Source organism: Protopterus annectens, chromosome 8.part0 (genome assembly GCF_019279795.1).
Source record: "Protopterus annectens isolate FY-2018-M chromosome 8.part0, PAN1.0, whole genome shotgun sequence".
Lineage (NCBI taxonomy): Eukaryota > Metazoa > Chordata > Ceratodontiformes > Protopteridae > Protopterus > Protopterus annectens.
Genome location: NC_056741.1, coordinates 421,329,659 through 421,357,464, shown reverse-complemented (window position 1 = coordinate 421,357,464; position 27,806 = coordinate 421,329,659). Strand labels below are relative to the sequence as shown.

Here is a 27,806-nt window from a genome sequence, read left to right as displayed (position 1 = left end):
AAGTAGCTGCTGTAGAGTAAGCATCTTGAATTTTGGTATCTCTAGAAAAGTGTTCAAGACTGACAGATCCAGAATGGGTCTCCATGAATTTTGCTTCCTGGGGACTAGAAAGAGCCTTGAGTAAAAACCTTGCCCCATCTCTGAAAGTGGAACTAGTTCTATGGCTTTCATAGCCAAGAGAGCTTCCACCTGGTTTAAGGCCTCTGTCCATTGATGTTTTGGAAGATCTGGCCATCCGCTTGGCCTTGGTAGGGTATGAAAATGGAATTTGTAACCTCTTGAAACCACATCCAGAACCCACTTGTCTTGGGTTATACGAGTCCAATTTTGGTGAAAAAGAGAAAGTTTTCCTCTGAGAGGGGCTTCCAGGCAAGAAGTTCCTGCAGCCCAACAGAGGGAGTCATTGAGTCTGTTTCCTATGAGCTTGCGACCTGTCCTCTCCTCCCCTAGGGGTGGAAGCAGTCCACTGTCTTGGTCTATAAGAGGCTTGTGTTTGAGGTCTTCCTCGTGAGTGTCTGTATCTACCCCTCTGAGGCCTGTCTGAATTGGGAAAGGACCAATTTTTAGTAGGCCAATTCCTACTAAATCTGGGTGGCTGTACTTGTAAGAAATCTTTAACTGTTTGCATGGATTTTGCCTTGTCCTCCATCTTTTTAATCACCTCTTCAGCTTTAGATCCAAACAAAACATTATGCTGAACAGGAGCATCCAATAATTTAGCTTTTACTTGATCTGGCAAATTTTGTTCCTTTAACCATGCATGCCTTCTAATTACTGTGCCAGAGGCAGCAGCCCTACAAGAAGCCTCCAAGGCATCAAATCCACAGTGTAAACCATGCTTCCCAACTTGTTCAGTGGCATGCATTAAGTCATGTAATTCCTTATCATCTGCACAGGCGGAAATGGAAGTTAGCTTTTGTTTTAAAACAGACAGGAGGAACTGCTGGTATTTCAGCATATGAAACTGACAGTTTAAATCCCTAATAGATAAAGTTGCAGAAGTGTACACTTTTTTGCCCCATCTTTCTAAAGATCTGGAATCCTTCTCAGTGGGAATGGGGTTTTTAGCAGAAGCGGCCTTAACTCCCTTAGGACCCTGACAAATGGTTTCAGGGTCAGCAGTAGGGTTCTTGTATAAAAACTGGTGGGAATCAGGAACCCTGTAATATCTGTCAGGCTTAACAGGAGCTGGAGGAAAAGAGTCAGGGGTTAAGTTAGCCTCTGAAAAGGCATCATCCACAATATCCAAAATAGGAGGAATAGCCAGGGGGCTATGTTGGGGAAGAAGAAGAAAATTCCTTAGTCTTTTCTTAGATTCCGAATACTCCTGTCCTTCCCAGTGGAAATGTTCCCTCATTTCATGCAAAGTTTCCCCAAAAGAGAAGTCCTCAGGGGGAGAAGCTGAAGGAATGGATTCCTCAGCATCAGAATCCTCAGAAGGAGGGAAAGAATATTCCTGGTCAGAAGAAGAAACTGAAGAAACAGAAGCCTGATCAGAGGAGTCATAATAAACTTCCTGCCTTGGCCTTTTATCTGGAGGGGGATGTGAACCCCTAATCATAGTAAGTAAGTCCTCCGCCATCTTAAGTAACTGTTTCTGTGACTTGGGAGCCGGATCAGAAGAGGCCTGTGTTGCAGTCTTTGATTTGGAAGGAGTCTTTGCCTTTGTCTTTGCTTTTATTAGAAGCTGAGTAGGCCTGAAAACCCCTTCGGAAGCCGGTACCTGCACAGCGGCTCCGGACCCATCTGAAGGAGCATTGTCCGAAGGTCCTGCAACAGAAATATTCAAAGGCCTAGTTGGCTCCTCGTGGGAGTCCGTTTCGGCCATCGGTTCCGAAATGGCCGACGACAGGGGCTGCAAAAGCACCTCACTGACGACAGCCGAACCTGAAGCTGGCTCTGCTTGAACGATATTGTCTGATTTGGACCTCAGAGGCCTGTCTTTGTCCTTGCATCGTTTGTGAACTCCAGTAGCCGGAACCGTATCAGACGACATTTTGTAATTAAAACGCCTACCGAAGTAATGAAATGCAAAATCGTACCTTTGTTTAATTGTACGTTGATTGAATCTAGCACAAAACCGACAACTAGTTATGCCGTGGTCAGGGCCTAAGCAAGGAATACAGTAAGAATGAAAATCCTTATGAGGTATTTGCTTCCCACATGAAATACAATTATTAACTTTTTCTGACATCGGACTGGAGCAAGAAAAATGTTTCCCCAACGGGGTACTTAGCTTTGAGTAGGAGAAGAAAGTCTTCGGACTGAAGTTTGTTCATAAAAAATTGTCAGGAGTCAGCCGACCGGTACTTGCGAACTGCTATCACCGCACGGCAAGAAAGACTGGAGAACATGGCGTCGGCTGTCAGCTTTGTACTCCTGGCGCTCTGACGTCAGGGAGCATGGCTGAACAGCCGACGCCGGACCCAGACTTTGGGATTCTGGCCGACCGAGGACTGCCTGCCGGCAGGGAAGAACCCTACAGTCATGACTGCAACAGTGAAACACGATGAACATCTGATAATGCATAGATCCTGCCCTGAAATGTAGACATTTCCTGCATGATTCCCTAATGGGGATGTGCAGATAAGCTTCTTTTAAGTCTAGGGTGACTATCCAGGCACCCTTGGCTAGCATAGAGAGAAGCTGTTGCAGGGTAAGCATCTTGAATTTTGGGACCACCAGGAAGGTGGTGAGAATTGAAAGATCCAGGACTGGGTGCCAAGACCCCTGTTTTCCTAGGTACCAGGGATAGTCTGGAATAGAAAAACCCTGACCCCTTTGTTCTACTGGAACTGGCTGAATAGCTCTGATGTTGAGCAGAGAAAGAACTTGGTTTTGAGCCTCTGCCCACTGGTTTGGAGGAAGGTCTGGAAACCTGCTTGGGGTTGGTAGTGAATGGAAATAAAATTTGTACCCCCGGGACACGATGTTGAGGACCAATCTGTCCTGAGTGATGGACATCCAGTTTTTTGCATGAAGGGCAAGTTTTCCTCCTAGGGGCACAAGCAATTGGGCAGGGCTGGGAAGTAGAGTTGAGAAGTCATTGTGAACTTTTTCCATAGGGAGATGGCTTACCATTCCCTTTTTTAGGGGTGGGAGCACTCCATTGCTTAGATCTCTGCATACCCTGAGACTGTAGTCTGGGTGGTCCGTTTCTCCTGGCTCTTGTTTGGGAAGGCCTGGAGGGGGCTGGAAAGGACCAGTGTTTTGAAGGACAATACCTACTGAAAAGAGGTGGTTGCACTTGTAAGAATTCTTTAACAGTTTGCATAGATTTAGCTTTTTCTTCCATCTTTTTAAGAACAACTTCTGCTTTGGTGCCAAACAAAATATCCTTATTTAAAGGAGTGTCTAGTAATTTGGATATGACATGATCTGGCAAGGTCTGCTCCTTCAGCCAAGCATGTCTTCTCAGTACAGAGCCAATGACTGCAGCCCTGCAAGATGCTTCTAGGGCATCAAAACCACACTGAAAAGTATGCTTACTAACTTCGTTTGCAGAATGCATAAGCTTTTACAAATCTTTATTTTCTGCACAATCTGGAAATATTACCAATTTTTGTTTAATGAGTTCCATAACATGTTGCTGGTACTTCAGCATGTGAAACTGGCAATTCAATGCCCTCATAGCAAGAGTTGCAGAGTTGTATACCTTCTTACCCCATCTGTCTAAACCTCTGGAATACCTGTCCAAAGGCGTAGGATTTTTGGCTGTAGTAGCCTTAATACCTTTAGGTCCCTGGGAAATGATCTCTGGATCAGCAGTAGGATTCCTGAAAAGAAACTTGTGGGAATCAGGTACTTGGTAGTATCTGTCAGGTTTCCCAGGGGCCGGAGGTAAAGTATCTGGAGTAAGACTGGATTCCATGAAAACATCATCCACAACATCCAGGACAGGGGGAATAGCTAACGGCCTGTGCTGAGGTAGCTCTAAAAATTCTCTGAGTCTCTTTTTGGACTGAGGATAGTCTTGACATTCCTAATGGAAATGCTCTCTTAAAGTATGCAAGGTTTCACCAAAAGAGAAATCCTCTGGAGTGGAGGCAGAGGGAATGGATTCCTCTGCATCTGAATCCTCATAGGCTGATAAGGGCATGTCCTGGTAATCAGAAAGGTCAGAGTCACTGGACTCCTGGTCTGTAGAATCTGAAGGCAACTGAATTCTTTGTCTCTTAGCAGGGGAAGGCTGGCTTCCCCCAAATTAGCGTTATAAGGTCTTCGGCTATTCTAAGCATTTGTTTTTGTGGCATGGGTGCCTGAGCATGCGCTTAGGTCGTCGGTTTTCTAGGTGTAGTGAGTACTCTGGGCCTAAGAAACTCTGTAGTTTTGGCTGAAAAAGAAGTCATTGGTTTGATTCGAACATCAGTAGGTCAGAAAACACCCTCAGAAGCCGGTGCCTACACAGCGGCTCTGGACCCACCCAAGGTAGAGACATCCGCTGGTTCCATAGTGGAAGAAGCATCTCGCGGCATACCAGACTCCGAATGGGTCTCAGCAGAGGCCTGCGAATCCACAGAAGCAGGCATCAGAGGCTGCAAAGGTGCCTCACTGAGTACCAACGGACTAGTGACTAGCTTAACGGAAGCATCGTTGGCAGTTCTGGACCTATGCGGTCTGTTTCTGTCTTTATCCTTGCATTTTTTTCAGAAGATCAGTAGTCGGATGGCTTACCGAAGCCATTTTGGAAAACGGAGATCAATAGCAAAAGAATATAGCAACAAAAATTGCCCTACGACAAATGGTTTGAGCATTAAACAAGGCGCAAAACCGACAACGAGGGACATCCATTTTCTTTCATTAGAAACCACCTTACAAGAAGGGTTAATAGCTTGCACATGACCCTTTGCCGAGTCCAATAAATTAAGAAGTTATGTACTCACCATAACGTTCCATCTGAGTAGGTGTCTTCATTTGTCTGCAACCTGTGGGTCTTGGATCCGATATCGGATCCGAGCCGGCAATTATTTATACAGCTATGGATCCAAGTTCCTAGCTCCTCCCCTCACCCATAATCCCCTGCCAACCCCAATTGACCTCAGATCAAGTTTGCCCTCCTATATACCTGAAAAGGTATCCCAAAAAGGAAAAGGCAGGAATAATACTATGATCTAATTCTTCTGAAGGCCAGGGGGAAGGAGGGGGGGGGGGGGTGGTTGCAGACAAATGAAGACACCTACTTAGATGGAACGTTATGGTGAGTACATAACTTCTTAATCTGAAGTAGGGACTTCATTTGTCAGCAACCTGTGGGACAGAGTCCCCAGCTACCTGAATCTTGGGCGGCCATCATGGAAGGATGTTCCGGAGCACTGCGGAGCCAAAGGATGCTCTACCTCTGGAGGTGACGTCCAGCTTGTAGTGGTGAATAAAGGTATGAGATGAGGCCCAAGTGGCTGCCGAGCAAATATCATCCAAGGGGACTCTAGATCTGAATGCAGTAGAAGTAGATATGGAACGAGTGGAGTGAGCACGGTCCCTTTGAGGTGCGGGTCTCCCAGAAGCCTCATAAGCTAAATGGATACATTGGGAAATCCAGTGTGATAAGGTGACCTTCGAAACAGATTTACCTAAACTGAATTTAGAAAAGGAGACGAACAGCTGATCAGATTGTCTGTGACCAGCAGTCCTATGAATATAGAAACGCAGCTGCCTGTGCACATCTAACGAGTGCAGCTTGTATTCTCCTTTATTCTGGTAATTAGGGAAGAAAACAGGGAGATTGATGGACTGATTGATATTGGTTTCTGAGGCCACCTTAGGTAGGAAAGATGGATTGGTCCTGAGGTACACTCTATCCTGACGAAAAACCAAATAAGGGGGTTTTACGGAAAGGGCTTGAAGTTCTGAAACTCTTTTCGCAGAGGTGATGGCTACTAGGAAAGCTGTTTTCCAAGACAGGTAGCAGAGGCAGATGGTTCAAAGGGGGAAGGAGTCAAGGCCTGAAGAACTAGCGATAGATCCCAAGGGGGTATGGCTTCTCTGATCGGGAGCCTAAGCAAAAAGGTACCCTTGAGGAAGGTTTTACATAGGTTAGCTGACATCAAGGGACCAGTCTTGTGTCCTACATGGTAATGGGAGATGGCTGCCAATTGTACCTTGACTGTCAAACAGCTAGCCCCTTGTTGAAAAAGCCCTGTAAGGAAGTCCAAAACTGACGTTAGCGGAGCAGTGAAGGGGTCCACAATATGATGCTCTGCCCAAACGGAAAAGCGCTTCCATTTACTGCGGTAAACCTTCCTGGTGGAAGGTTTATGCGCTGCCACCAAGATGGCTTTGACTGGAGAGGAGATACCGGGAGTCCTAATTAAGAGCGGAACTGTAGCAGCCAAGCTGTTAGCTTCAGGTTGTCCAGATTCGGGGTCGGTAAGCCTGATGGGTGGGAGATCAGATCCGGACTGGGATCTAGAATCCAGGGAGGATTCACCAAGTGTGACCACAGGTAAGGGAACCAAGTTTGTCGAGGCCAGAATGGGGCAATGAGGATCATCCTGCTCCCCAACCGAGAGGCTTTCTGTAACATCTTTAGCATCAGGGGTAGAGGAGGATAGGCATAAAGTAGACCGGGCGGCCAAGCATGCACTAGAGAATCTCTCGGGGCTTCCCCTGTTGGGGGAATCAGGGTGAAGAAGTTGTCGCATTTCGTATTTGAGGGAGAGGCAAAAAGATCGCAGCAGGGTTGCCCCCATTTTGCAAAAATCTGCTTCGCTACACGGGAGTTGAGAGACCACTCGTAAGGGGAAAGAATAGTGCGGCTGAGTTTGTCCGCCAGGATGTTGGATCGTCCAGGAATGTGCGTTGCGATTAGAAAGCGGTTGGTGGAGATTGCCCATTCCCACACTCTCATGGCCTCTCGGCATAGAGTATAAGACCTGGTTCCCCCCTGTTTGTTGATATACCAGACAACTGACATGTTGTCCGTATCGCAATGATTCCGATGGGAAGATGGTTGTGAAGTGCTTGCAACGCTAACAGCACTGCCCTCATCTCCAGAACACTGATATGCAGGGAGTTCTCTGAGTCATTCCATGTGCCTTGGACTGTTCTGCCTGAGCAATGCCCCCCCACCCGAGGTGAGAAGCGTCCGTGGTCACTGTGACTAGGGGAGGTGGGGCGCAGAAGGGCCGACCTGTATGGAGGTCTGGGGAATGCAGCCACCATAACAGGGCCCCTCCTGCAGGCTTTGCTGATAGAGACAGGGTGGTGGAGAGGGAGAAGCTGGAAGGACCACTGTACTTGAAGGGTCCACTGTAATACCCTCATATTTAGGCGAGCGCATGGGGGGAGAGTAATTGCAGCTGCCATACAGCCCAATGCCCTCAGGACCAATTCCACAGGAGGAGCTTCTGATTGGAGGATGGCCCGCACATGAAGACTGAGGTTCTGTAGTCGTTCCGAAGTGAGGTAGGCTCGAAGACTCCTCGTATCTAACCTGGCCCCTATGAAGTCTATTACTTGTGTTGGAGCAAGGGAGGACTTATCCATATTGATCATGACGCCTAACTGGGGGGCTAGGTGAAGAAAAAAATCTCTGGCTGAGCAGAGTAGATGCCTTGTTGGGGCGGTCAGGAGCCAGTCATCCAGGTATGGGAAGACCTGCATTCCCTGGAGTCTCAGGTGGGCCGCTAACACTGCTAAAACTTTGGTGAACACCTTGGGGGCTGTGGTGAGGCCAAAGGGAAGGATCCTGAACTGATAGTGGCTGGTTCCCAGCCGGAAGCAGAGAAACCTCCTGGATCGCCTGTCCATTAAGATGTGGTAGTACGCATCCTTGAGGTCTATAGAGCACATCCAGTCGTTCTCCCGTAACAGGGGGAGAATGGATTGAAGAGTGACCATTCGGAATTTCTCCTTGGTTAACGCCAGGTTCAAGAGGGAGAGGTCTAGGATTGGTCTCAGGTCCCCCGTCTTTTTTGGCACCAGAAAGAACCTGGAGTAAAACCCTAATACAAGCTGGTCTGGGGGGACGGGTTGGATGGCCCTTTTTTCGAGCAGCTGCCGGATTTCCGCGGCTGCAGCCTCCCTCTGATCGGGTGGCACATCGGGGAGGTTCTTGAGTCCGGGGACATGAAGCATAGGGATTTTGTAATCTGTGGATATAATCCGAAGCACCCAGCGGTCTGACGTAATGGACTCCCATACCGCCAGGTGCCTCGAGAAACACCCCCCGACTGCCTCCAGAGTGGAGCAGGCGGGCAACCCTTCAGGGCTGTTGCGTGGGCCGATCAGAGAAGGATTCTCTGGACCCAAAATTTCTCGGTGCCCCTCTGCCTCTAGGGCGGCGTCCTCCCTGTCCTTCTCTGCCACGAAAGGACTGGTTGTCCGGAGTAGGTTGGGAATGCTGCGATTTCCGGAACTACATCTTCTTCTGTCCCTTTTGGTTCTTGGAAAAGGACCTCTGGGGAGCAGAGAAGCGGACTCTGACAGCAGACAGCGTCTTCCCGTCCTTCTCGCTCTGGACAAGTGTCTCGCGAACGGTTTTGCCAAACAAGGCAGAACCATGAAAGGGGCATTCGCAAAGGACGCCTTAAAGGGCTCCGCGAAGTCACAATGTCGGAGCCAGGCCTGGCGCCTCATCACTAGGCCTGCTCTGCTGGCTCTAGCGGCTCCCTCAGTAGCGTGAGACAGAAGCCGCATAGAGGTATCGAAAACAGATCTCAGAGTGGCCATACGAGTGGAGTACAATTGCTTGTCCTCTGCCAACATGGACTCCAGGGGGGAAGCAGCGTATTCTTTGATAAGATCGCGCTGCATCCTGGTGACATGTGCCATGTAGTTCAGAGACCTTACCGAGAAGGTCGCTGAAATGAATACCCGCTTCCCAAGGCGATCCATCAATCGAGACTCCTTGCTCGGAGGATGGACCGAGGGACTCTCCTGAGCTAGTTCCCTCTTAGTGGCTGCCACCATCGGGGACCCTTGCTCCAGTGGGGACGGTCTGCGGGGGGGGCTCAAGATCCTGTCCGGGTGCTTGGGAATAGGCTCCACAGTGTCCGGCTCCTTCCACGCCCTAGTGGTCACAAGGTCCACCAGGGGGTTAGCCGAAGGAGACACCCAAGAGTTAGACGGGCCTGCTTCGAATGCCTCCAGGAACACGGACTCGTCGGAGGAAGCCTTGGGGGCAGACCACCCCCCCTGAGCCTAAGCATTTCCATGATGTCTCCAAAGGAGACATCCTCGGGGGGGTGATCTTGGGGAGCCTTCCCCTTCATCCAAGTCAGTGTCCTCTGTTAAGGACTCAGGGAGTCCACGTGCCTCCTCTTACACTTGTGCTTGCGAGGCACTTCCTCGGGGGGGCTGTCCGAGGAGGTCTCGCCAGCAATGTCCTGTTCCAAATGAACAACCTGGGACATTGAAGCAGGCTGTCCCTGTGGCCGGGTGATGGAAGCCTGGCCCAGCAGAGAGGGAGTGCAGGGTGGAGCCGAGACAAGGGCCGGGGGTCTGGATGCTCTCGACAGAGCCCTCTCCACTACATCGAAGGCCAAGAGGGAGCCGCTCTCCCTGGGCTCCGAGAGCCGACTCCCACTCGGATCCGATGAAGGGATCGGAACCGGCGCTGAGACCATCAGATCCGAGGGACCAGTGTGCTCCGACCTGGACGGAGCCGAAGGCACACTGAATACCTCTGATCCGAAGCTCGGGCCACGGCTCCGAGAGAGGGCAGGGTCAGATCCGAAGTACCCAGTACTGTCGGCGCCGACCCACCCTCAGCTCCAATGCTGCCCGGCTCCAAGCGCTCCGAACCCGAGAAGCGGGTCAGAGAAGGAGCTATCGGAGCAAAAAAGGGTGTCGAGCTCCCCCCCGAAGGGGGGGTGAGGCAGGAGCACTCCCATTTGCAGCTGGGCCTGGATGAACCTTCTCATCATCCGGTCCAAGTCTGCATCAGACAGGCTGTAGGTGGATCTCGACGAGGCCACCGAAGCAGGCCTGGAGTGCCGCCTCGATGACCTCGACGGAGATCGGGTCTCCTCCTCCTCTGGTTCTGGGGAGAAGCAAGGTGATCGGAGCAGAGGAGGAGGAGACCTGGAAGCCGTGGAGGGAAAAGCCCGCTTAGCTGGGGGGGGCCGAAGCGGAGGCCTCAGCCCGCTGCTTGTGGTGCTTCTCCTTCCGTTTCTCCCTCCTGGCCTCCCTATCCTCTGGCGCTTTAGTGGGAGTTTGAATCCCGGCTGGAGGAAGGGGGGCAGGAGTGGCTACCACCACAGGCTGGGGAGGTGCCATGGGAGTAGCGGAGGCCGAAGCCAACTACGGGGGCAAAAGTCCCGCCAGGACCAGCTTCGACCTCCGCTCTTTCAGTGCCCTGGGGTTGAACCCTGCACAAATCGTGCATCCTGAGGACAGGTGTTCAACCCCAAGGCACCAAACACACCGAGTGTGGCCATCCGCCGGTGAAAGCTTATGGCCACACTCGGTGCACTTAGAAAAAATAGGCTTTGGGGCCTCTGACATTTTCTCTCAAGGAAAGGACTACACACGCACACCAGGCCCCAAAACACAAACAACACACACACACTACGACCAGCGAGGGGAGGAAATACTGAAAATAAAATTAAAAGAGGTAAAAGTTACCCTAAAGGGATCCTAAACACACACACAAGTTTAAAAAGGAAAGATTTTCTGTTTTTTAACAAGTTTTTTTAAGAACTTATCTGAAGTCGCCAGGAGCTCTGCAATCCAGCTGTCTCTTCTAAAAGCGGCAAACTAGATCTGAGGTCAATTGGGGTTGGCAGGGGATTATGGGTGAGGGGAGGAGCTAGGAGCTCGGTTCCATACCTGTATAAATAATTGTCGGCTCGGATCCGATACTGGATCCAAGACCCACAGGTTGCTGACAAATGAAGTCCCTACTTCAGATTACTCTTTTCCAGAAAAACTGACACAGAAGAAGCTAAATGTTTAGTATTCTCTTTCTTTTTGACAGGCAGGTCAGGGCAAACAGACTTAGTAATGCCAGCAACTGCTTTCCCAGGGACGGGGACAACATTCTGGCCAAGCAGGAGCACATTCCTTGCCTCTTCTCCAATGAATGATAAGAATGGCACTGCACTCCCTTGCCTATTGATGGGACCCCAAACAGCCACTGAGGATGTAGCAAAGCCCCCAGTCCACTGTGGCTGTATGGTAACAACAATGGGATCCAAACAAAAATATGAGTGGTCTGAGGAACTAGCTTTGGGCACAGTGGTCACCCACCTGCAGCAGATGCAAACTACCTGGCTGCTGTGATGGCAAAGGTTGTCAGTTAACTTTTTCTTCTAGTGGCTACAAGAAGGTCCTACCGAGAAACCTGTAGTTTGTTCCATGGTCAAGCCGAAAAGGTGCTCGTCATCCGGGGAAGCTTAGCAACAATAGTTGTTAAAATGGAAAAGTGGCAAAAAAGTAACACCCCCCCCCCACACACACACACACAAAAAATACAGCAAATTCCTTTAAACACATATCCCACTCACAAAAAAAAAGTTTTGCCTCAGAAAAAGTACAACTTTTTACTTCAAAATTAAAAAGTGTGTTCCTGTTTAAAAGTACATAAAAATCATGTGACAGTGAAGGAAAATACTTTTTCTTAGCTTAGCTTAAAAGTACTTTTTCACAAAAAGTTAATTTCAATTACATTAAAAGTAATGCGGAAGGTTTTTGCCCAAAGGGAACTTCTCTGTCTAGTAATGGAACAGCGAAGGTCAACCATCAATCCTCAAAAGCCCACAGAGCAGTGCTCTTCTCAGTTGTATGAAAGCTCCAAATGGCATGGTGCCCAACCCTATCTTTTTAGTCAGCTCAACTCGAGCTAACAGTTTGGGTGCTTGGAAGGTGCCCTGAAACTATGGAAGCTGGTCAACTGTTATATCCTATGCAGGATATAACTTATAGCTTGGGCTACTGCAGCAGTGGTCAATATGAAGAACATTTCAGTTGCAGAATAGGCCTTTTAATCAATGTAGTAAAAAGATTCTTGGACATGACATTTTGTAAAGATTGCTGCATAATAAAGAGCATGAATATATTATTTTGTGATACTCTCTTGTGATATCAACTTGCATGTGTATATGCATACACGCATACGCTCACACACTGAGGATGCTTGGTACCTGACAGTTCCAGCATATCTTCAGAAGGTTTTCTCGTCAGTAATTCAGTTGGAAAGCTCCCTGGAGAAGCATCTGTAACATCATCCTGTGTAAGAAATGCAGAGTCAGTAACAGGTAAGATTAATCCTATTATTTCCAAATTACAACATTTTCATTTTCCTAACCAGCTTGCCAACATTTAAGTGCCATTACTAGTACGCATTTTACAATGAGAATAACACTGACTAAATAGCCTAATTAAAGTGAAGCAGCTTCCTTTAGGATCAATCAAATCAATATATACATTAAGCATCACCCTTAGTTAAACTCTTACTACTCCTGTGACAGCTCACTGTGATGCAAAAAGTTAAAGTCCAGACTGTGCCCTAGTGAAATGAGGTTTGAGAAGCAGGCATCAGCTCTGGTAAAGCTGGCCAGTTAGGACTGGGATTTAGAGGCCAATATTGGCTTACATATTCCACTGGGAGAATGTTTTTCCAGAATCACATAGGGAAGGTTTGGTAGTAGAAATCAAGCTACAGGGAAAAAGAATTGACAAGTGGTATCTTGGAACACTGGTCTTTTAGGGCCTAATACTATATGAAAATTACGTACTCCCAACCAAAGCAGAGAGAGTAAACTGTCCATGAGTGATACAACACCTAGCTCCTGACTCAACTGTTTGCCATTTTGCCATCTGACTGATGCACAGAGTGTTGATATTAAAAGACTGTCAATATCATGTTATGGCAGTTAGACTCCAGAAAACAAACAGACAGCAAACATTGCATTTTCCTCATTTTTTCACCCTCTTCACTGAGTTTGAGAGATCTCAGAGTTGGGGGTGTGTGTACATGTGTAAATACATATCCAGAGCTGGGAGGGGGGTTTTGCCTACATATCCAGAACTGCAGGGGAGCTTGCCCACCTGCAAACATTTTTTGTTTCTTTTGCGACCTCAGGAGTATTGTTTTTACATTTTTGGTTTGAATAATCATGTGTCATCAAACAAAATGTACTCATTCACAGTAGACACAATCTGAGGGGTCTGAAAATGTAAACAAGCACCGGAAAGAGAGAACTCCTAGACTTACTGAAAAGATGACCAAAGGCATGCAAAAACCAAGAGCCATCAAGAAAGACAGGGAAGGCTTCACGAATGAAGGTCAAAACTGGAGAAAGGGAAAGAGATCATTTTTTTTTCATTATGCTATGTCAATGTCTTGGATCCAAAGACTCCCTAATCATGAAAGTAACGACTGCTCATGTTACATAAATATTAACTTAATTCTTTAGTTTGACATAAATCATTTAGTTTAATTTAAGGGCAAAAATGAACAGTTAGCAAATCAGGTGTTACTGTACATAAGATTACATTTTTTTCTAAGTAAAATCCCCTACAAACTACTCTACTACTGAAAATCCATATAATCTGGATATTCATACAGATAGAAAAGGGATGACGAAACCTGTTGTGACAATAAGGAAAACATCATGGAATGTGAAATGCAAATAAATGGTGGCAGAATTACAAACTCCCTAGTAGTATCCTGTAAGTGATTCACGGAAAAGACAGCACTCAAAGCTTAAAAAGGAGAAAAAAAACCTGACACCACCACCAAAAAGTATCCTTGTGCAAAAGGTGATGTTACACACAGCAAAAAATATCATTTATCAAAGCAACCGGAGAGCTGCTGCAGAACAGCATCACCAATCTCAGCTAAAGCCTGTCAAGTGAAAGTTTACAGTGGCACTTATGAGTGCATATCAATCAGCTATCTGGAAAAGAGGTGACAGTCTCAATGACCAGACAGCTAATGCAGGTTGTATAACAGATGTGTGCATTGCATATGATGGTACAACCTTACAAGGTAATCCCTGCATCCTGTAACCAAAATATGGTTGTCAATGTACATAACTGTCTTTGAAACATTCCAGGGCAACATAGGGTACACACCCAGCATGTCCCCAGTGTGTTGTCTTCTATACATTGGACCGATACTAGATGGCCATATGTGACCAGGAAGATAACTTTATAACTTTTTCTGGAACCCTGCTGAATGTCATGTGGTCATATTTTATGATACATGACAACTACAGTTCCTGGTATCAAAAATACCCTTCTAGGTGATTATGTCAATATATGCCTGGAGTAGACATTCTATGCACTGCCAGCTAACAGGCACTACAGATGGAATCATCTTGATTATCTGCACTCAATACTTGGCAGTGCTGTATGGTAGACACAATGTGCCATCAACAGCAGGTATTTGTGGTCAAGCAAACCTAACACTGATACAGAGCTGAAGGAAAGGCAAACAAAATAAAAGATGTTCTTAACTCATCAAATCTATAATGACAGGGCTTTCTTTGATGGATCAATAACTGGGCTGCTCCCCTGAATGAAACAATCTAGCATTTTTTTTTTCTCAGAAGGCTCTCTGCTCAAGGTAGCATATACCTATGGCACATGCAGTAACATCAAGCACAGATACAAAAGCACACATTCAATGAGCCTTCCAGCTTCTCCTAAATACTGATCTAACATACATACAGCAAATCAAGAAACATTACTAAGGCTTGACAACTAAACTTCTAGAGAGTAATATACAAGTATATACTTGCTTGTGTTACATGCAATTCCTACAACTAAAGCTGGGGGGACTGAAACTTCAGAGGAGCAGCCGAAAGATATTTGGAACCTACCTAGATAGATCATGTTCTAGATCATATGGTAAAGAATGTTTTCCATATTCAACATTGAATATCCTCCTGGATTGGTCAGTGACTGGGCTGAACACCAAGGGGTAATTCTGTTAGGAAGCAAGAAGCCAGAGGATAGCTCTGAGGCCAAAATCAAAAGATTTGAGTCCTGAAGTAGTAAAGTACCAAAAGAGGTTGGATTCCTGGAATCAAGGTCACAGAAATAAGGTATGAATCAAGGACAAAGTGGTTATGATAGACATGCCAGCAATAAATGCATTCCTGAATCAAGCTCTGGCAGCAGCCACCCTCCTAGAGAAGTGGTCTCTGACCACAGTACTGGCAAATCAAACAACAAAGATCATAAATGGCTCTGGTAAATCCACCTGACATCCAAGATTCCTATGCAAACCAAAAGTGGGCTGAATGACGAACAAGTATACAAACCACAATAGAGATGCGAGAAATAGCTGCCCCCAGTGTGAAAATAGACTGCCTTCACTTCCTTATTATTTGAGAAAAATGAAAACCCAATCTTAGAATGAAATAAGAAACAGTCCAAAGTTTCACATGGCAGTTCCTCTTTTTTTCTTCATTACTTGCATAGAAGTGAAATTAGCACTGGACATTTTGACTATTTATTACTATCTCTTTTAATTCTAAGTTTGACAGATTTTATTTTTCACTTTTTTCAAACAAGGAAGTGAAGACAGTCTGCATTTTCATGCTGGGGACACAGCTATCTCATCGCATCTCTGCTGTGATTTATGACCACAGTACTGGGCAACCATTAAATGATAAAAAAATGTGTTCAGCAATGCACATGGGAAGGACGCCTGGCAACTAGAAGTTCTATTAACAAATATGACACAACTGTTCAGTCTTTCAGAATTCATGTACTTGCATCTGGTAAAAACAGTTCTGACAACCATACATCCACAGCTGGAAAAGGTTCTCCTTTCATCTTTTTCTGCCCTGCCAAAGAAAACATACAGATGAATGTACTAGTTCAGAGGCAACATGAAAGCAACTTTAAGACTGAAAAAAAGTTGTGTCTTACCATAACGTTCCATCTGTGTTGTAGATCTTCATTCATTACTGTTAGGATTTCGGTTCTGTCCTTGGAACAGACAAGGCCGTTACTAAGCTCGCTCCAGACAAAAACTCTCAGCTAAATCCTACCCACAATGCCCCTCTCTTAGTCTCTTCAGATTGAGTTTGCCCACCCGTACTACACTATTAGGAGGTTAATAATAAAAGGAGGAGGCTCTGTCTGAGCAGATACACTTAGTAATAATGTAATCCAAAGTCCATCAGGAGTGTCCAGGGAGGGGGGAAGGAGGGCAGGAAGTAATGAATGAATGAAGATCTAAAACACAGAGGGAAAAAGACATAACTTCTTTATCTGATGATGTAAATCTTCATTCATTCCTTATTGTTAGGACCAAGTCCCCAGCTACTTCTAGTCCTGGGTGGCCCTAAGGAAGAATATACCTGAGCACCATAGAACCCACCCAGAGGATGCTCTTCCCCTGGAGGCCAAATCCAATTTGTAATGAGTGATATAGGTATGTGGACTTGCTCACGTGACTGCTGTGCAGATATTGTCCATAGAGACTCTGGAATGAAAGGCCACTGAGGTTGCTATCGGTCTAGGTGAGTGAGCCTTTATTTTGGAAGGCAAGGACATTTTGTTTTGTTGGTAGATGAAAGTAAAGGTGTTTCTGAGACAAAAAGATAATGTCATTTTGGAAACAGGCTTACCCAGCCTGGGTCCTGCAAATGCTACAAACAATTGATCCGTCTTCCTAAGAGATTTTGTTCCGTCCAAGTAAAATCGAAGTTCTATGTAGAAGGCACTCCCCTTTATTTGAATGATGGGGAAAGAAAACGGGTGGGTGAGTAGATTGGTTGATGGAAAAAACAGAAATGACCTTGGGCAAAAAGGAGGGATTAGTACAGAGAGAAACTATATCCTTGTGGAAAATCAAATACGGTCTCTTGACACTCCAGGCCTGCAACTCAGAAACTCTCTTCGCTGAGGTAAGAGCTATTAGGAGTAGGGTTTTCCAGGAAATAAATTTCATATCGCATGAATCAGAATGCTTGAAAGGAGGACTTGTTAATGAGTGAAGCACCACCGTCAAGTCCCAAGGTTCTGTAAGGGCTTGACAGGAGGTTTAATATGTAATACTCCTTTCATGAAGGATTTGCACAGTCGGTGTGACATAACTGAAGAAGGGTCGATTCCATTGTGAAAATTTGCAATAGCTGCTAAATGTACTGTAATCGTCGATGCTGAAGCTCCAGCGTATAGTAGGGCAGAGAGATATTCTAGGATCTTTTGAATAGGCATAGAGAAGGGACCCATGTTTTGTTCTTTGGCCCATATAGAGAACCTAGTCCATTTACTGAAATAAATTTTTCTGGTGGATGGTTTGTGTGAAGCCAGGAGGATCTTGCAAACAGGGGATGAAATATCAGGTAGCCTGGCCATCATCGGAAGTGGAGAAACCAAGCTGTGAGCTTGAGACTGCGGGGATTGGGGTGAATCAATCCCTGAGGGTGAGTCAGCAGTCCTTGGGATTGATCCAGGATCCATGGGCTGTGGATCAGGTGAGGCCATAGGAAAGGAAACCAGACTTGACGGGGACAATAAGGGGTAATGTGGACCACTTTGCTTCTCAACATTTGAGTTTTCTGTAGAAATTTTGGGATGAGGGGAAACGGGGGGAAAGGCATACAGTAGACCCGGGGGCCAATTGTGCGTCAGAGCATCCCTCGGTGACTCCCCCTGGGGGGAGGGGGGATCAGGGCAAAGTAGCTTCTGCATTTGTTGTTTAGGGGTGAAGCAAACAAGTCACAGCAGGGCCTGCCCCAGCGACAGAAGATTTAAGTCGCTATAATTGGGTTGAGGGACCACTTGTGAGGCATCAATATGTTCCTGGCTCAGATTGTCTGCAATGACTTTGGAGCTCCTGGGAATGTGCATTGCTATGAGAAAGCCATTGGAAGCCATCGCCCAATGCCATATTCTTATGGCTTTCTGACACAGGGCATAAGACCTGGTTCCGCCTTGTTTGTTAACGTACCAGATGACTGACATGTTGTCCGATTGAATTGCAATAGTCCTGGAATGAAGAGATGTGTGGAACGCTTGCAACAATAAGAAAACTGTCCTCAATTCCAAGACATTTATGTGCAAATTGGCCTCAATGGGAGATCAAGTGTCTTGGACCATCCTTCTCTGTAAATGCTCCCCTCACCCTAACAGGGAAGTGTCAGTGGTCACTGTGGCCCTGCGCTGGGGGAGACAGAAAGGTCGACACCAAAGATTTGTTCCTGGCTTCATCCACCATAGCATTTCTTTCTTGCAAAGGTTTGTAAGGCATATCATGTGGTCGAGTGGGTGGGTTAAGATCAACCATTGTGATGAAAGGAGCCACTGTAATAGTCTCATGTGCAACTTCACCAGGGGTACTAAGGTAATGGTTGCTGCCATAGAGCCTAATAGCTGTAGTACAAGGTGTGCTGGTACAAATGTCTAAGGTAGGAGGACTTGAATCTGGTTTCTTATTTTTGAAAACCTGTGAGGAGGAAGGGAAGCTTGGCAGGATGTTGTGTCAAAGATCGCTCCAATGAATTAAAGTGTTCTTGTTGGAGACAGGTTTGATTTCCCCATATTGATCGTGATACCTAGGCGAAGAGCAAAGCCTTGAGAGTAAAAGAAACTGAGAATGAGAAAGTTCCTGGTCGTGGCAGTGAGGAGCCAATCATCTAGATATGGAAACACCTGGAATCCCTGTAGTCGGAGATGAGTTACTATGACTGCCATACATTTAGTAAACCCTCTGGGGGCTGTTGAGAGACCAAAGGGCAGTACCCTGAACTGGTAGTGATTGGCTCCCAGCTGGAACCAAAGAAACCTTCGGGAGCGTTTGTCCATCTTTATGTGGTAATACGCATCCTGAAGGTCTATAGTGCACATCCAGTTGTTTTTCCCCAGAAAGGGGAGAATGGACTGTACCATGAGCATCCGAAATTTTTGAAGTTTGATGAATTTGTTTAGTATGCTGAGATCAAGTATCGGTCTCCAGTCCAGTCTTTTTTGTCACTAAAAAGAACCTCAAGTAAAACCCGGATCCTACTTGGGTCTGGTGGGACTGGTTGGATGATTCTTTCTTAGCAGCTTTTCAATTTCCAAGGCTGCAGCATCACTCTGACCAGGTGGAACATCTGGGATTTGTTTAACGGGTTTGGGAGTGAAACCGAATGGGATATGATAGCCTCTGGATATTATTCTCTGCACCCATGAATCCATTGTTATAAGTTGCCAGGCTTGCTGGTGCAGAGAAAATTGTCCCCCGACTGCTTCCAGAGGAAAGTAATTAGGCCACTGCTCAGGAGCGCTGGAAGGGTCTGCCAGAGAACGCGTCCCTGGCCCCCTGGTTGCGCGGACCCCCCTCTGCCCCGAAAGGGACGTCGTCCAGATGAGTTGCCCCCTCAGCCCCGGGGGGGCGGATGTTCATCACGTGTATCACAAAAAGATCCCAGGGACTTCTTGAACCACAGTTTTCCTCCCCTCTTATTCCTGGAGTAAGATCTCTGGGGGGTGGAAAAACGTATGCCCATGGCAGGCAAGGTCTTTCCATCTTTCGCACTGCGTGATAGTATGTCTGTTACATTAGCACAAAAGGGGGAAGATTCAACAGGCGCGTTGACAAAGGAAGATTTAAAACGGTCCGCGAAGTCACACAAACGCATCCAAGCATACCATCTCATGACGATGCCCGATACGGCTGCTTGAGTTGCCCGCTCAGTGGAGTCAGAAATAAAGCACATCGAAGAGTTTGAGATGGATTCTAGGGCAGCTAGCTGTGAAGCAACAGCATCACGTACCTCCTCAGGCAGTACCCCCATCAAAAAGGCAGACATTTCTAAAATTAAGTCTCTTTGGAAGTGAGTAAAGTGTGCCACGTAATTCAGCAAACAAATGGCAAAGGTCCGCTTCCCTAATCTGTCCAAAGCCCGAGACTCTCCGTTCGGGGGATGAACAGTGGAATTATCTTCTGCCAGCTCCTTCTTAGTGGCTGCCGCCACAACCTTGGAATCTTCTACCAATTGCTTGGACCAGTTGGGTTGGTCTTCAGGTGTGGACAAAATTTTATTGGGCCTCTGGGGGACAGGTTCTATGTTGTCCAGGGCCTTAAAGACATGCTGCATGATAAGCCTAATGAGCTCTTCTGCAGGTGGGGTCACCCAGGAAGTAGATGGTCGGGCATGGAAAGCCTGCAAGAACACCGATTCCTCCAAAGAAGGGTTGGAGTATTTCCAATCTCCCCTCTGTTTGAGGATCTCGAGAATGTCTCCAAATGAGATGTCTTCTGGGGGAGACCGTGGGGACCCTACTCCCTCATCATAATTGGTGTCTTTGGCGATGGAGTCTTCAGGGGGAATCAAGACTCTTAAGTTTCTTCCAGGGTGACTCCCCACTGGGGTCTTCTGAGGAGGACCCCGAAGAAAGGGTTCCCTTTAAGGGAAGGTCTTGCAGCTCCAGTGCCCGAGATCCCAAACTAGGGGGTTGGGAAAGCTGCATGCTAGAGAGGGGGTCCGGTTCCGATGCCAATGTTTTCCAACTGAGAGCCTGTAGAAGTGAGGACCCTCTCCATCACTTGGAAAACATGCCTGCCGGAAGAAGGATGGGAGCCCGGAACCGAGAAGGACGACCTCAGAACTGGGGTCACACCCTGCTCCGATGAGCCCACCACCAGGCGAGGAGCTCAGAGAGGACTGGTAGCTGCCGGCACCAGAACTGTAGATGGCACCATAGAAAAAAATCAGCGCAGAACTAGGAGTAACGGTGCCGACAGCCCAATCACTGCTCCGAGGGTGCAGCAGTTCCGAAGGAGCTGTGGCACCAAGAGTTATTGGAAAAGACAGGGAAGCCTCCATTGTTGGCGCCGAGACAGAGTGCACATAAATGGACATCAGTACCGAAATCTTTGCTGAAGAGAAAAAACTGACTAGAAGGTAATTATACAGATAAACCACAAAAACACTACACTTAGCTTGAGAGAAAGCCTTGGCACGTCTGACAAGGAATGCAGCAAATGATATCTGGAGAGAGGGGCATTGGGGGTAGGACTTAGCTGAGAGTTTTTGGCTGCCTCGAGCTTGGTAACGGCCGTGTCGGTTCAGAGGATGGAACCAAATTCCTAACAGTAAGGAATGAATGAAGATTTACAACATCAGATTGTATGTTTGTCCTAAAAGACACCACACCTCTGTGAAAGATTAGATACTGGCCCTACGGGAGTGCCTGCATCTCTGAAATCTTGTTAGCAGAGGAGATGGCCATCAGGGAAATAAGAATTCCAAGACAGGAAGACACAGGGTTCAAAGGATGGACCAGCTTGTTGATCATGAACTTCAGGTCTTAAAGAAGAAAAGGTTCCTCAAAAGGTGAATGAAGTACAGCACTCTTGTAAGGAAATGTTTGACCATCTAGTGGCTGGGGCAAACTCCACTCTCCTTAAGTCGTGATGAGACAAAACAGAATCAGCTGACACAAGTGTCATGACAATGGAATACAGGGAGGCAAATAATAGAGATGCACAAAATGTGCTAAGATTAGTTTACAACTAATCAAGTTAAGTGGTATCAGACACACTTCCTTTCAAATGGACAGCATCTTTCACTTGTGTAGTCTGTTTACCTACTGGAAGGACTTTTCATCCTCAGTCACTTTTGGCATTCCTGCTGGAAGAATCAGAGGATTTATTAGAGTCATGTTGTTAGGCAGAGCTAATCTTATCCCCAATCTTATCCCCTCAAAGGGATTCACATCCAGATCAGGAGAGGTCATTGTACCCCTGTACTCTTCACTTATCATCCAAATGATTGAGCCCAACGCCCCATTCGGAATGTACCACCTTACCAGACCCCTTCAGCAGACAAAAAGGAAACCAAAGTTCCTCACCAAAAGGATAAAGGGACTCAACAAGATGTCATATGATGCCCGACTGACCCAGCCTCCTCTGCAGTCACATACCTGTGCTGTGTGAGGTGATCTGTGTGACACATACAAGGCGATCCAACCGAATTAATGGACATGCTCCACCAAATCCACCAGAAATCCCAGCCCAGAGAAGAAGATGAGAGAACAAGACTCACACATATATAGGACGGGGACGGAGGAGGGACAGATTCATCACCCAGAGACTCACCACAACAGAATCCCAGCCCACAGTCCATGTGAGGAAGCCCTCACTGTGACTGTTCAAGAGAAATCTGACGAGTGGATGGGAGATCGTAGGTTTACCCTTTGAGAAATCATCACTGTATCATCACACAGAGGCACAGCAAACTACCATTGGGTATAGTATCAGGGGTGGCTAGGTGTGAAAACCCTGGGCACACAAATCTAGGCTTATAAATGCTTGCTATGCCTAAGTTAAGTATTGGGTGAGTTTACTGTATTACCAGGAACCTGACAAACTGAAATCATAACTTATTGGGGTAGGATATTACTTAAATTTTATAACAAGCTCTAAAATTAAATGGAATATTAGGAAAGCATGGATGGAACCAATAAAACAAAGCCTCCAAACTGAACAAAAGAACAGACACTGGCAAAAATCACATCTGTCAGAAAGACAGAATAGCGCAAAGATCTGCCAAAAATGAAAGGAAACAAGAAAAAGCAGCATCCGTGACTGGGATCATAACATGGGAAGGCATCAACCCTGAGGAATGGATTGAGCCTGAAACTCCAATAACGCCAATGACAACTTTAAGGGATCCAGCTGCCACTGTTTCTAAAACTAGCCTTGTGACAGGACCAGGACCAAACCATCAGCTGAACAGCAACCACAGAAGACATACAGACTCAGCACTGACCTTTAAGTTTCATGGATGGAACCAAAAAACAAAGCCTCCAAGCCAGACCAAAGAACAGACACTGGCAAAAATAGACCATGTCAGACACACAGAACAGGGCAAAAATCATCTCTGTCACACATACAGAACAGGGCTTGTGAGAAAGATCGAAATAACTGTGGGAGTGGTAGTAAATTTCATACTATGCCAGGAACATCTGCCAGACAAGACAAAGTTAAGGAGAATACAGCAAGCCAAAATGTAATGGTAGTAAATGTCATGTCCCAGACCCACAGCCAATTACTTAGCACAGCTGAATTAATACAGAAATATCAATTGGCACAGATTCACTCTTTAATGGGAAAGCTGCATCAGAAAAAGACAGGGCACAACATAGCTACATGTATGTTGTGCAGTGGTTAGCGTTGTTGCCTCACAGCAAGAGGTTCTCCAGTTTGATTATTGGCTGGGGTGCCTGCTGTACAGAGTCTGCATGTCCTCCCTGTGGTCACGTGGGTTTCCTCCGGGTGCTCCGGTTTCCTCCCACATTCCCAAGACATGCTCTTAATGTAGGTGGACTGCACATTTTAAATTGGTTGTAGGTAAGAGCGTGTGCATGTTTGTCTTCTGAGGAAGGCTGGGCTGGCAACTCGACACCATAGAACTCTACTGCCACTTGTTCTGTGGACCAATGATCCCAGCAGCCAAATGAATACAATGACAACAAAGAAGATAACACAGCTACATGTCTTAGAAGAAAACAAAACTGCATTAAGCCAGACTAATAGGAGGGAGCAACACCTTCCTCTGCAAAGACTAATGAGTATAGATAGCTCAGAGATATTAACCTGAACAGATTAATTTAGAATATAGAATACACCACAAAAACCCCTCAGCACATGCACTAAAGAGAAAAATCTGCAAGAGAAATTAACACTAAAAGTCTTAAAATGAAAACAAAATGCAGCATGAAGTCAGCTCTGACTTGAAGAGTAGTAAACATATCAGGTTACAAATGGAACTGCCTAATTAGCTATCTATCCAAGAACAAAAAAAAAGACAGCTTTAAAATAAGATACAATGACTGGAAAATATCAGGTGCCAGATAACCACAAGAAAATAAATTAGCTCTCAATGTATTTCGAGAAAAAATGTAAAAATGTCAGTACTCTTCCGTTAAAAGGGCAACTTTGACAAATGCAAATACGGTAATGCGTCTCCGTAACTTTCGCTGTGACTGTGTTAGTCGACATCAGGCGATAATATCTACAGAAATGTGTTTCTGGCAAGCAACCCCCCAATCAGAATGTCTCAGGGTGGCTTGTACGGCAAAGACACGTCACATTTTTCAAATGAGCCTTCTAAAGACTGTGTGGTTTTCTGACAAATCACTGACAATTGCACTTACTGAAGAATGCCAGACATTCGACTTTGCTAAGATAGACAGTTAGCCCAATAATGGATTTTAGGTTTATGACACTAAGATTAAAAACCTGTCCCTATTTCTTTGGCACCCCACACATATCATTTGAGACTTTGTCCACAGTTCTTGCATTAAGAAGTTGGATATGACCATCTCACTGCAATGCTGTGAGGCATTTAAAAAAAAAAAAAAAAAAGAGAGAGAGAGAGAGAAATGCTCCTCTTTCCAAACATGTCCGGATTTGTTAAGGTTAGTCTGTTAACAGTTGTAATGCTGTGAGGCGCATTTTGGGAAAAAGGCCTTTTAAAAATAGGCTAGGTTAGGCTAAGATTAATGATACTTCTCCGTAAACATTTTGTGGCAACATTTACGTTTGCCGAGGAGTGTTACACCGTTAAAGGAAAAGTACCAACATTTCCAACATAAAAAACTATTACCTGACGAGGAAATTCTGTACTCAAGAGAAAACACAATAGTAGAGTCCTCAAATAATTGCTCTATAAACTTTTTATTTTCTAACTCAAGTTACTGTGGAAAAATCTCTAGCAAGAAGGGGTTAGGGACAAAAAAATATTCAAAAAGGTGCCAAAAGAAACAGGGTAGTGGATGATGACTAAGGAAGCATCTGTTCTGAAAGGAAAAGTATTTCAAAAATGAAAAGGAAAAGACCGATTCTGAAAGCAGAACTGGGAAACAGACATGTTCGCACAAAAAAAAAAAAAGGAAATGCTCACTAGAAAAGTACAGTTGTGTAAAATCTTAACAGTACATGTCCTTCTCCTCACTGTTGCAGTATTCAACATTAAAGGGATCCCTTGGCTAGTGTGGCCTGATGTGGTCAGTATGCAAAGCCTTAGGTTGTTAATAGGGATGTCGTACATCACAATCATGCTCATGTTCATGATGTAGGGCATAAAGGTGATGTACGGACGTCCATGCCTCAAAACTGAAGAGCCCCAGGAGGAAAAACAGTCCAAGGAAAAGAGAAGAACATGTGCATCCTGAAAGGAAAAAAGGAAGAAAAGAAGAGGGAGAAGAGCAACAGTGAAGAGACGGACATCTTCTGCTATGGTAAGATTGTACACAACTGTACTGTGTCCTTAAATATCACTGCTGCAGTATTCATCACTACAGGGAGAGTACAAAAGCTCAAGACGAAAGCCCAGAACCACCCTCCAGAACACCATGCAGGACAGCTCTGGCAAAGACAGCCCTTGTTCTGGAAACATCCAATTTGTCATGCTTAGTGAAAGTGGACAGAGTACCAAGTAGCAGCCTCAAGTATGGAATTGGTATCCAAGCCTTTTCAAAAAGTACCAAAGAAAGCCACAGCCCTGGTAGAATGAGCTCTCACAGAGGCAGAAAGGCTTTTTCCATGAAAGGAATAAAGTACAGTTGTGTACACTTACCATAAATGTAGATGTTCAAGTGTATTCACGGTTGCAGTCATTACATATGGGTAATCTGCTGGCAGGTTGCCCTCAGTCGGCCTGATTAACAAAGTCTTGGGTCCTGCGTTGGTTGCTGTCCCTTCTTCCATGACGTCAGGGGTATAGAACATGCAACCAACACCATTTTCATCAGTTTTTCTTGCCCCAGATGTCAGGTGCCCCCCCAAATGGGGAGCAATATATATATATATATATATATATATATATATATATATATATATATATATAAATACATGTATATAATTTAAAACACAAACAATATACCTCCAATCAAAAGCAAATGCACCAAAAAGGCTTTTAAGCATATTAAAAGAAAGAAGAGGTATAGTAAGAGAAAAAACAGGGGGCTGGAGGGTGGGTAACCAGGACTGCAACAGTGAATACACTCGAACATCTACATTTATGGTAAGTGTTCACAACTGTACTATGTTTTATTTTATTTATTTTATTTTATTTTACATTTGTTAACCGGGCTAGTCTAGCTGGATATATTTCCATTTTCAGTAGAGGCCCGGGGAGAAAAGCTCCACATATAGAGACAACAGATTACAGACTGGTAGGACTTAGACAAGGAATATTGTTATCCAAACAAGAGTAGAAGTTAAAAATTTATATATATATATATATATATATATATATATATATTACATAATTTAAAACACAAGGACAAAAATTGAAATACCAAAGGCAGAGAAATGTACATTGTTACCAAAAGGAAAGGAGTTTAACTATCTGGATACTCTAAAAAAACATCATATTGAACATTTTTGCTTAAGTTTAACAGCAGGTAATGTTTCACTGTTGCAGTCATTACATTTGGGTAGATTCCGAAAGCTATGGTTGGGAGAATGGATTTATTCAGAATTAGGAGCAGCTATAAGGCCCTGCAGGACAGCAGTGGCAAAGGCAGCTCTGGATTTAGAGAAGAGAGGTAAATGGTAATGTTTGGTGAACGTATGAACTGAGCTCCAGGCAGCAGCTTCTAGAATCTCTGGTAGGAACCCCCTGCAGAAGTAGATGCAGCACTGGTGGAATGAGATCTGATCCCCTTGGGGGTAGGTTTACCATGGTGCACATAGCAGAAACGAATACAATGGCTTATTCATTTGGAAATGGTCTGCTTTGAAATAGGTTTTCTTTCTGCCCCGGCAGCAAATGCCACCAGTAGTTGCTCGGACTTTCTTAGAGGTTTTGTCTTGTTTAAGTAGAATCGAAGTTGTCTGTGCACATTCAATGAATGCAGAATCCGCTCACCCTTGTTCTGTGGATTCGGAAAGAAAGTTGGCAGATAAATGGTCTGATTAGGAGCCACACGGGATACCACCTTAGACATGAAAGATGGATTGGTCCTGACACTCACCCTGTCCGGATGAAAAATAATGAAAGGCTTCACTGCCATAAGAGCCTGTAATTCTGAAATCTGTCTAGCTGAAGTAACTGCTAAAATTAAAGCTGTTTTTCAGGAGAGAAATTTTAAATCTGCAGTAGCCGCTGGCTCAAAAGGAGGTAGAGTGAGTTTTTCCAAAACAAAATTGAGGTCCCATGCAGGAGCTGGTGGTCTCCTGGGAGGTCTTAAATCTTTGGCCCCTCTGAGGTACTGCTTTAGCAGAGGATGAGAAAAGAGGGGAGGCTCTGTGTTGTAATGAGCTGAGATGGCAGAGGCATGGATATTTATAGAACAGAAAGATAGGCCCTTGTGAAGCATCTCAGTTAAGTAGTGAAGAATCTGAGGAATATTGGGCATTGCTGTGCTTATTCCTTGTGCTTGGTTCCAGGCACAGAATCTTTTCCATTTGTCTGCATAAGATTTTCTAGTACTAGGCCTTCTAGCCTCCAAAATGATATCCATCACAGGTTTGCTGAGAGATGTAACAGGTGAAATTAGTTGATTAACCATGCTGCAAGATTCAGAGTTTGGAGCTGAGTGTGCAGAATTTGATAGTTCCGCTGAAACAGTAGGAAAGGTGTCAGAGGCAGGTACCACAAAGGAAGGTGTGACATACTGCGTAGGAGTGGGTACCAGTGCTGGCGAGGCCAGTCTGAAGCAATCAGTATCATTTTTGTTTTTTCCTGTCTGACTTTTAGTAAGACCTTGGAGAGCAGAGGCAGAGGAGGAAAGGCATAAACTGATAGGTTTTTCCAGCTGAAGGACAGAAAATCCACATTCCAAGCTTTTTTGTGATTAATTCTTGTGCGGAATTTGTCCAACTGATAATTTTGGGGTGAGGCAAAAAGATCTTTGTCTGGGCTCCCCATTTGTGTGTCAACATGCTGAAGATTTGTGGATCC

The 27,806-nt window shown here is 45.5% G+C and overlaps 1 protein-coding gene across 3 annotated transcripts in view; it reads right to left on the bottom strand.

Moving 5' to 3' along the window:
- Positions 1–27,806, bottom strand: part of TDRKH (tudor and KH domain containing) — a 1,796,665-nt gene that overhangs the window by 402,214 nt on the left and 1,366,645 nt on the right. For all 3 annotated transcript variants that reach the window (XM_044079937.1, XM_044079939.1, XM_044079938.1), the window contains exon 12: positions 12,084–12,168. In XM_044079937.1, coding sequence (XP_043935872.1) covers positions 12,084–12,168 — 85 coding nt within the window. The remainder of the gene's footprint in view (positions 1–12,083; positions 12,169–27,806) is intronic.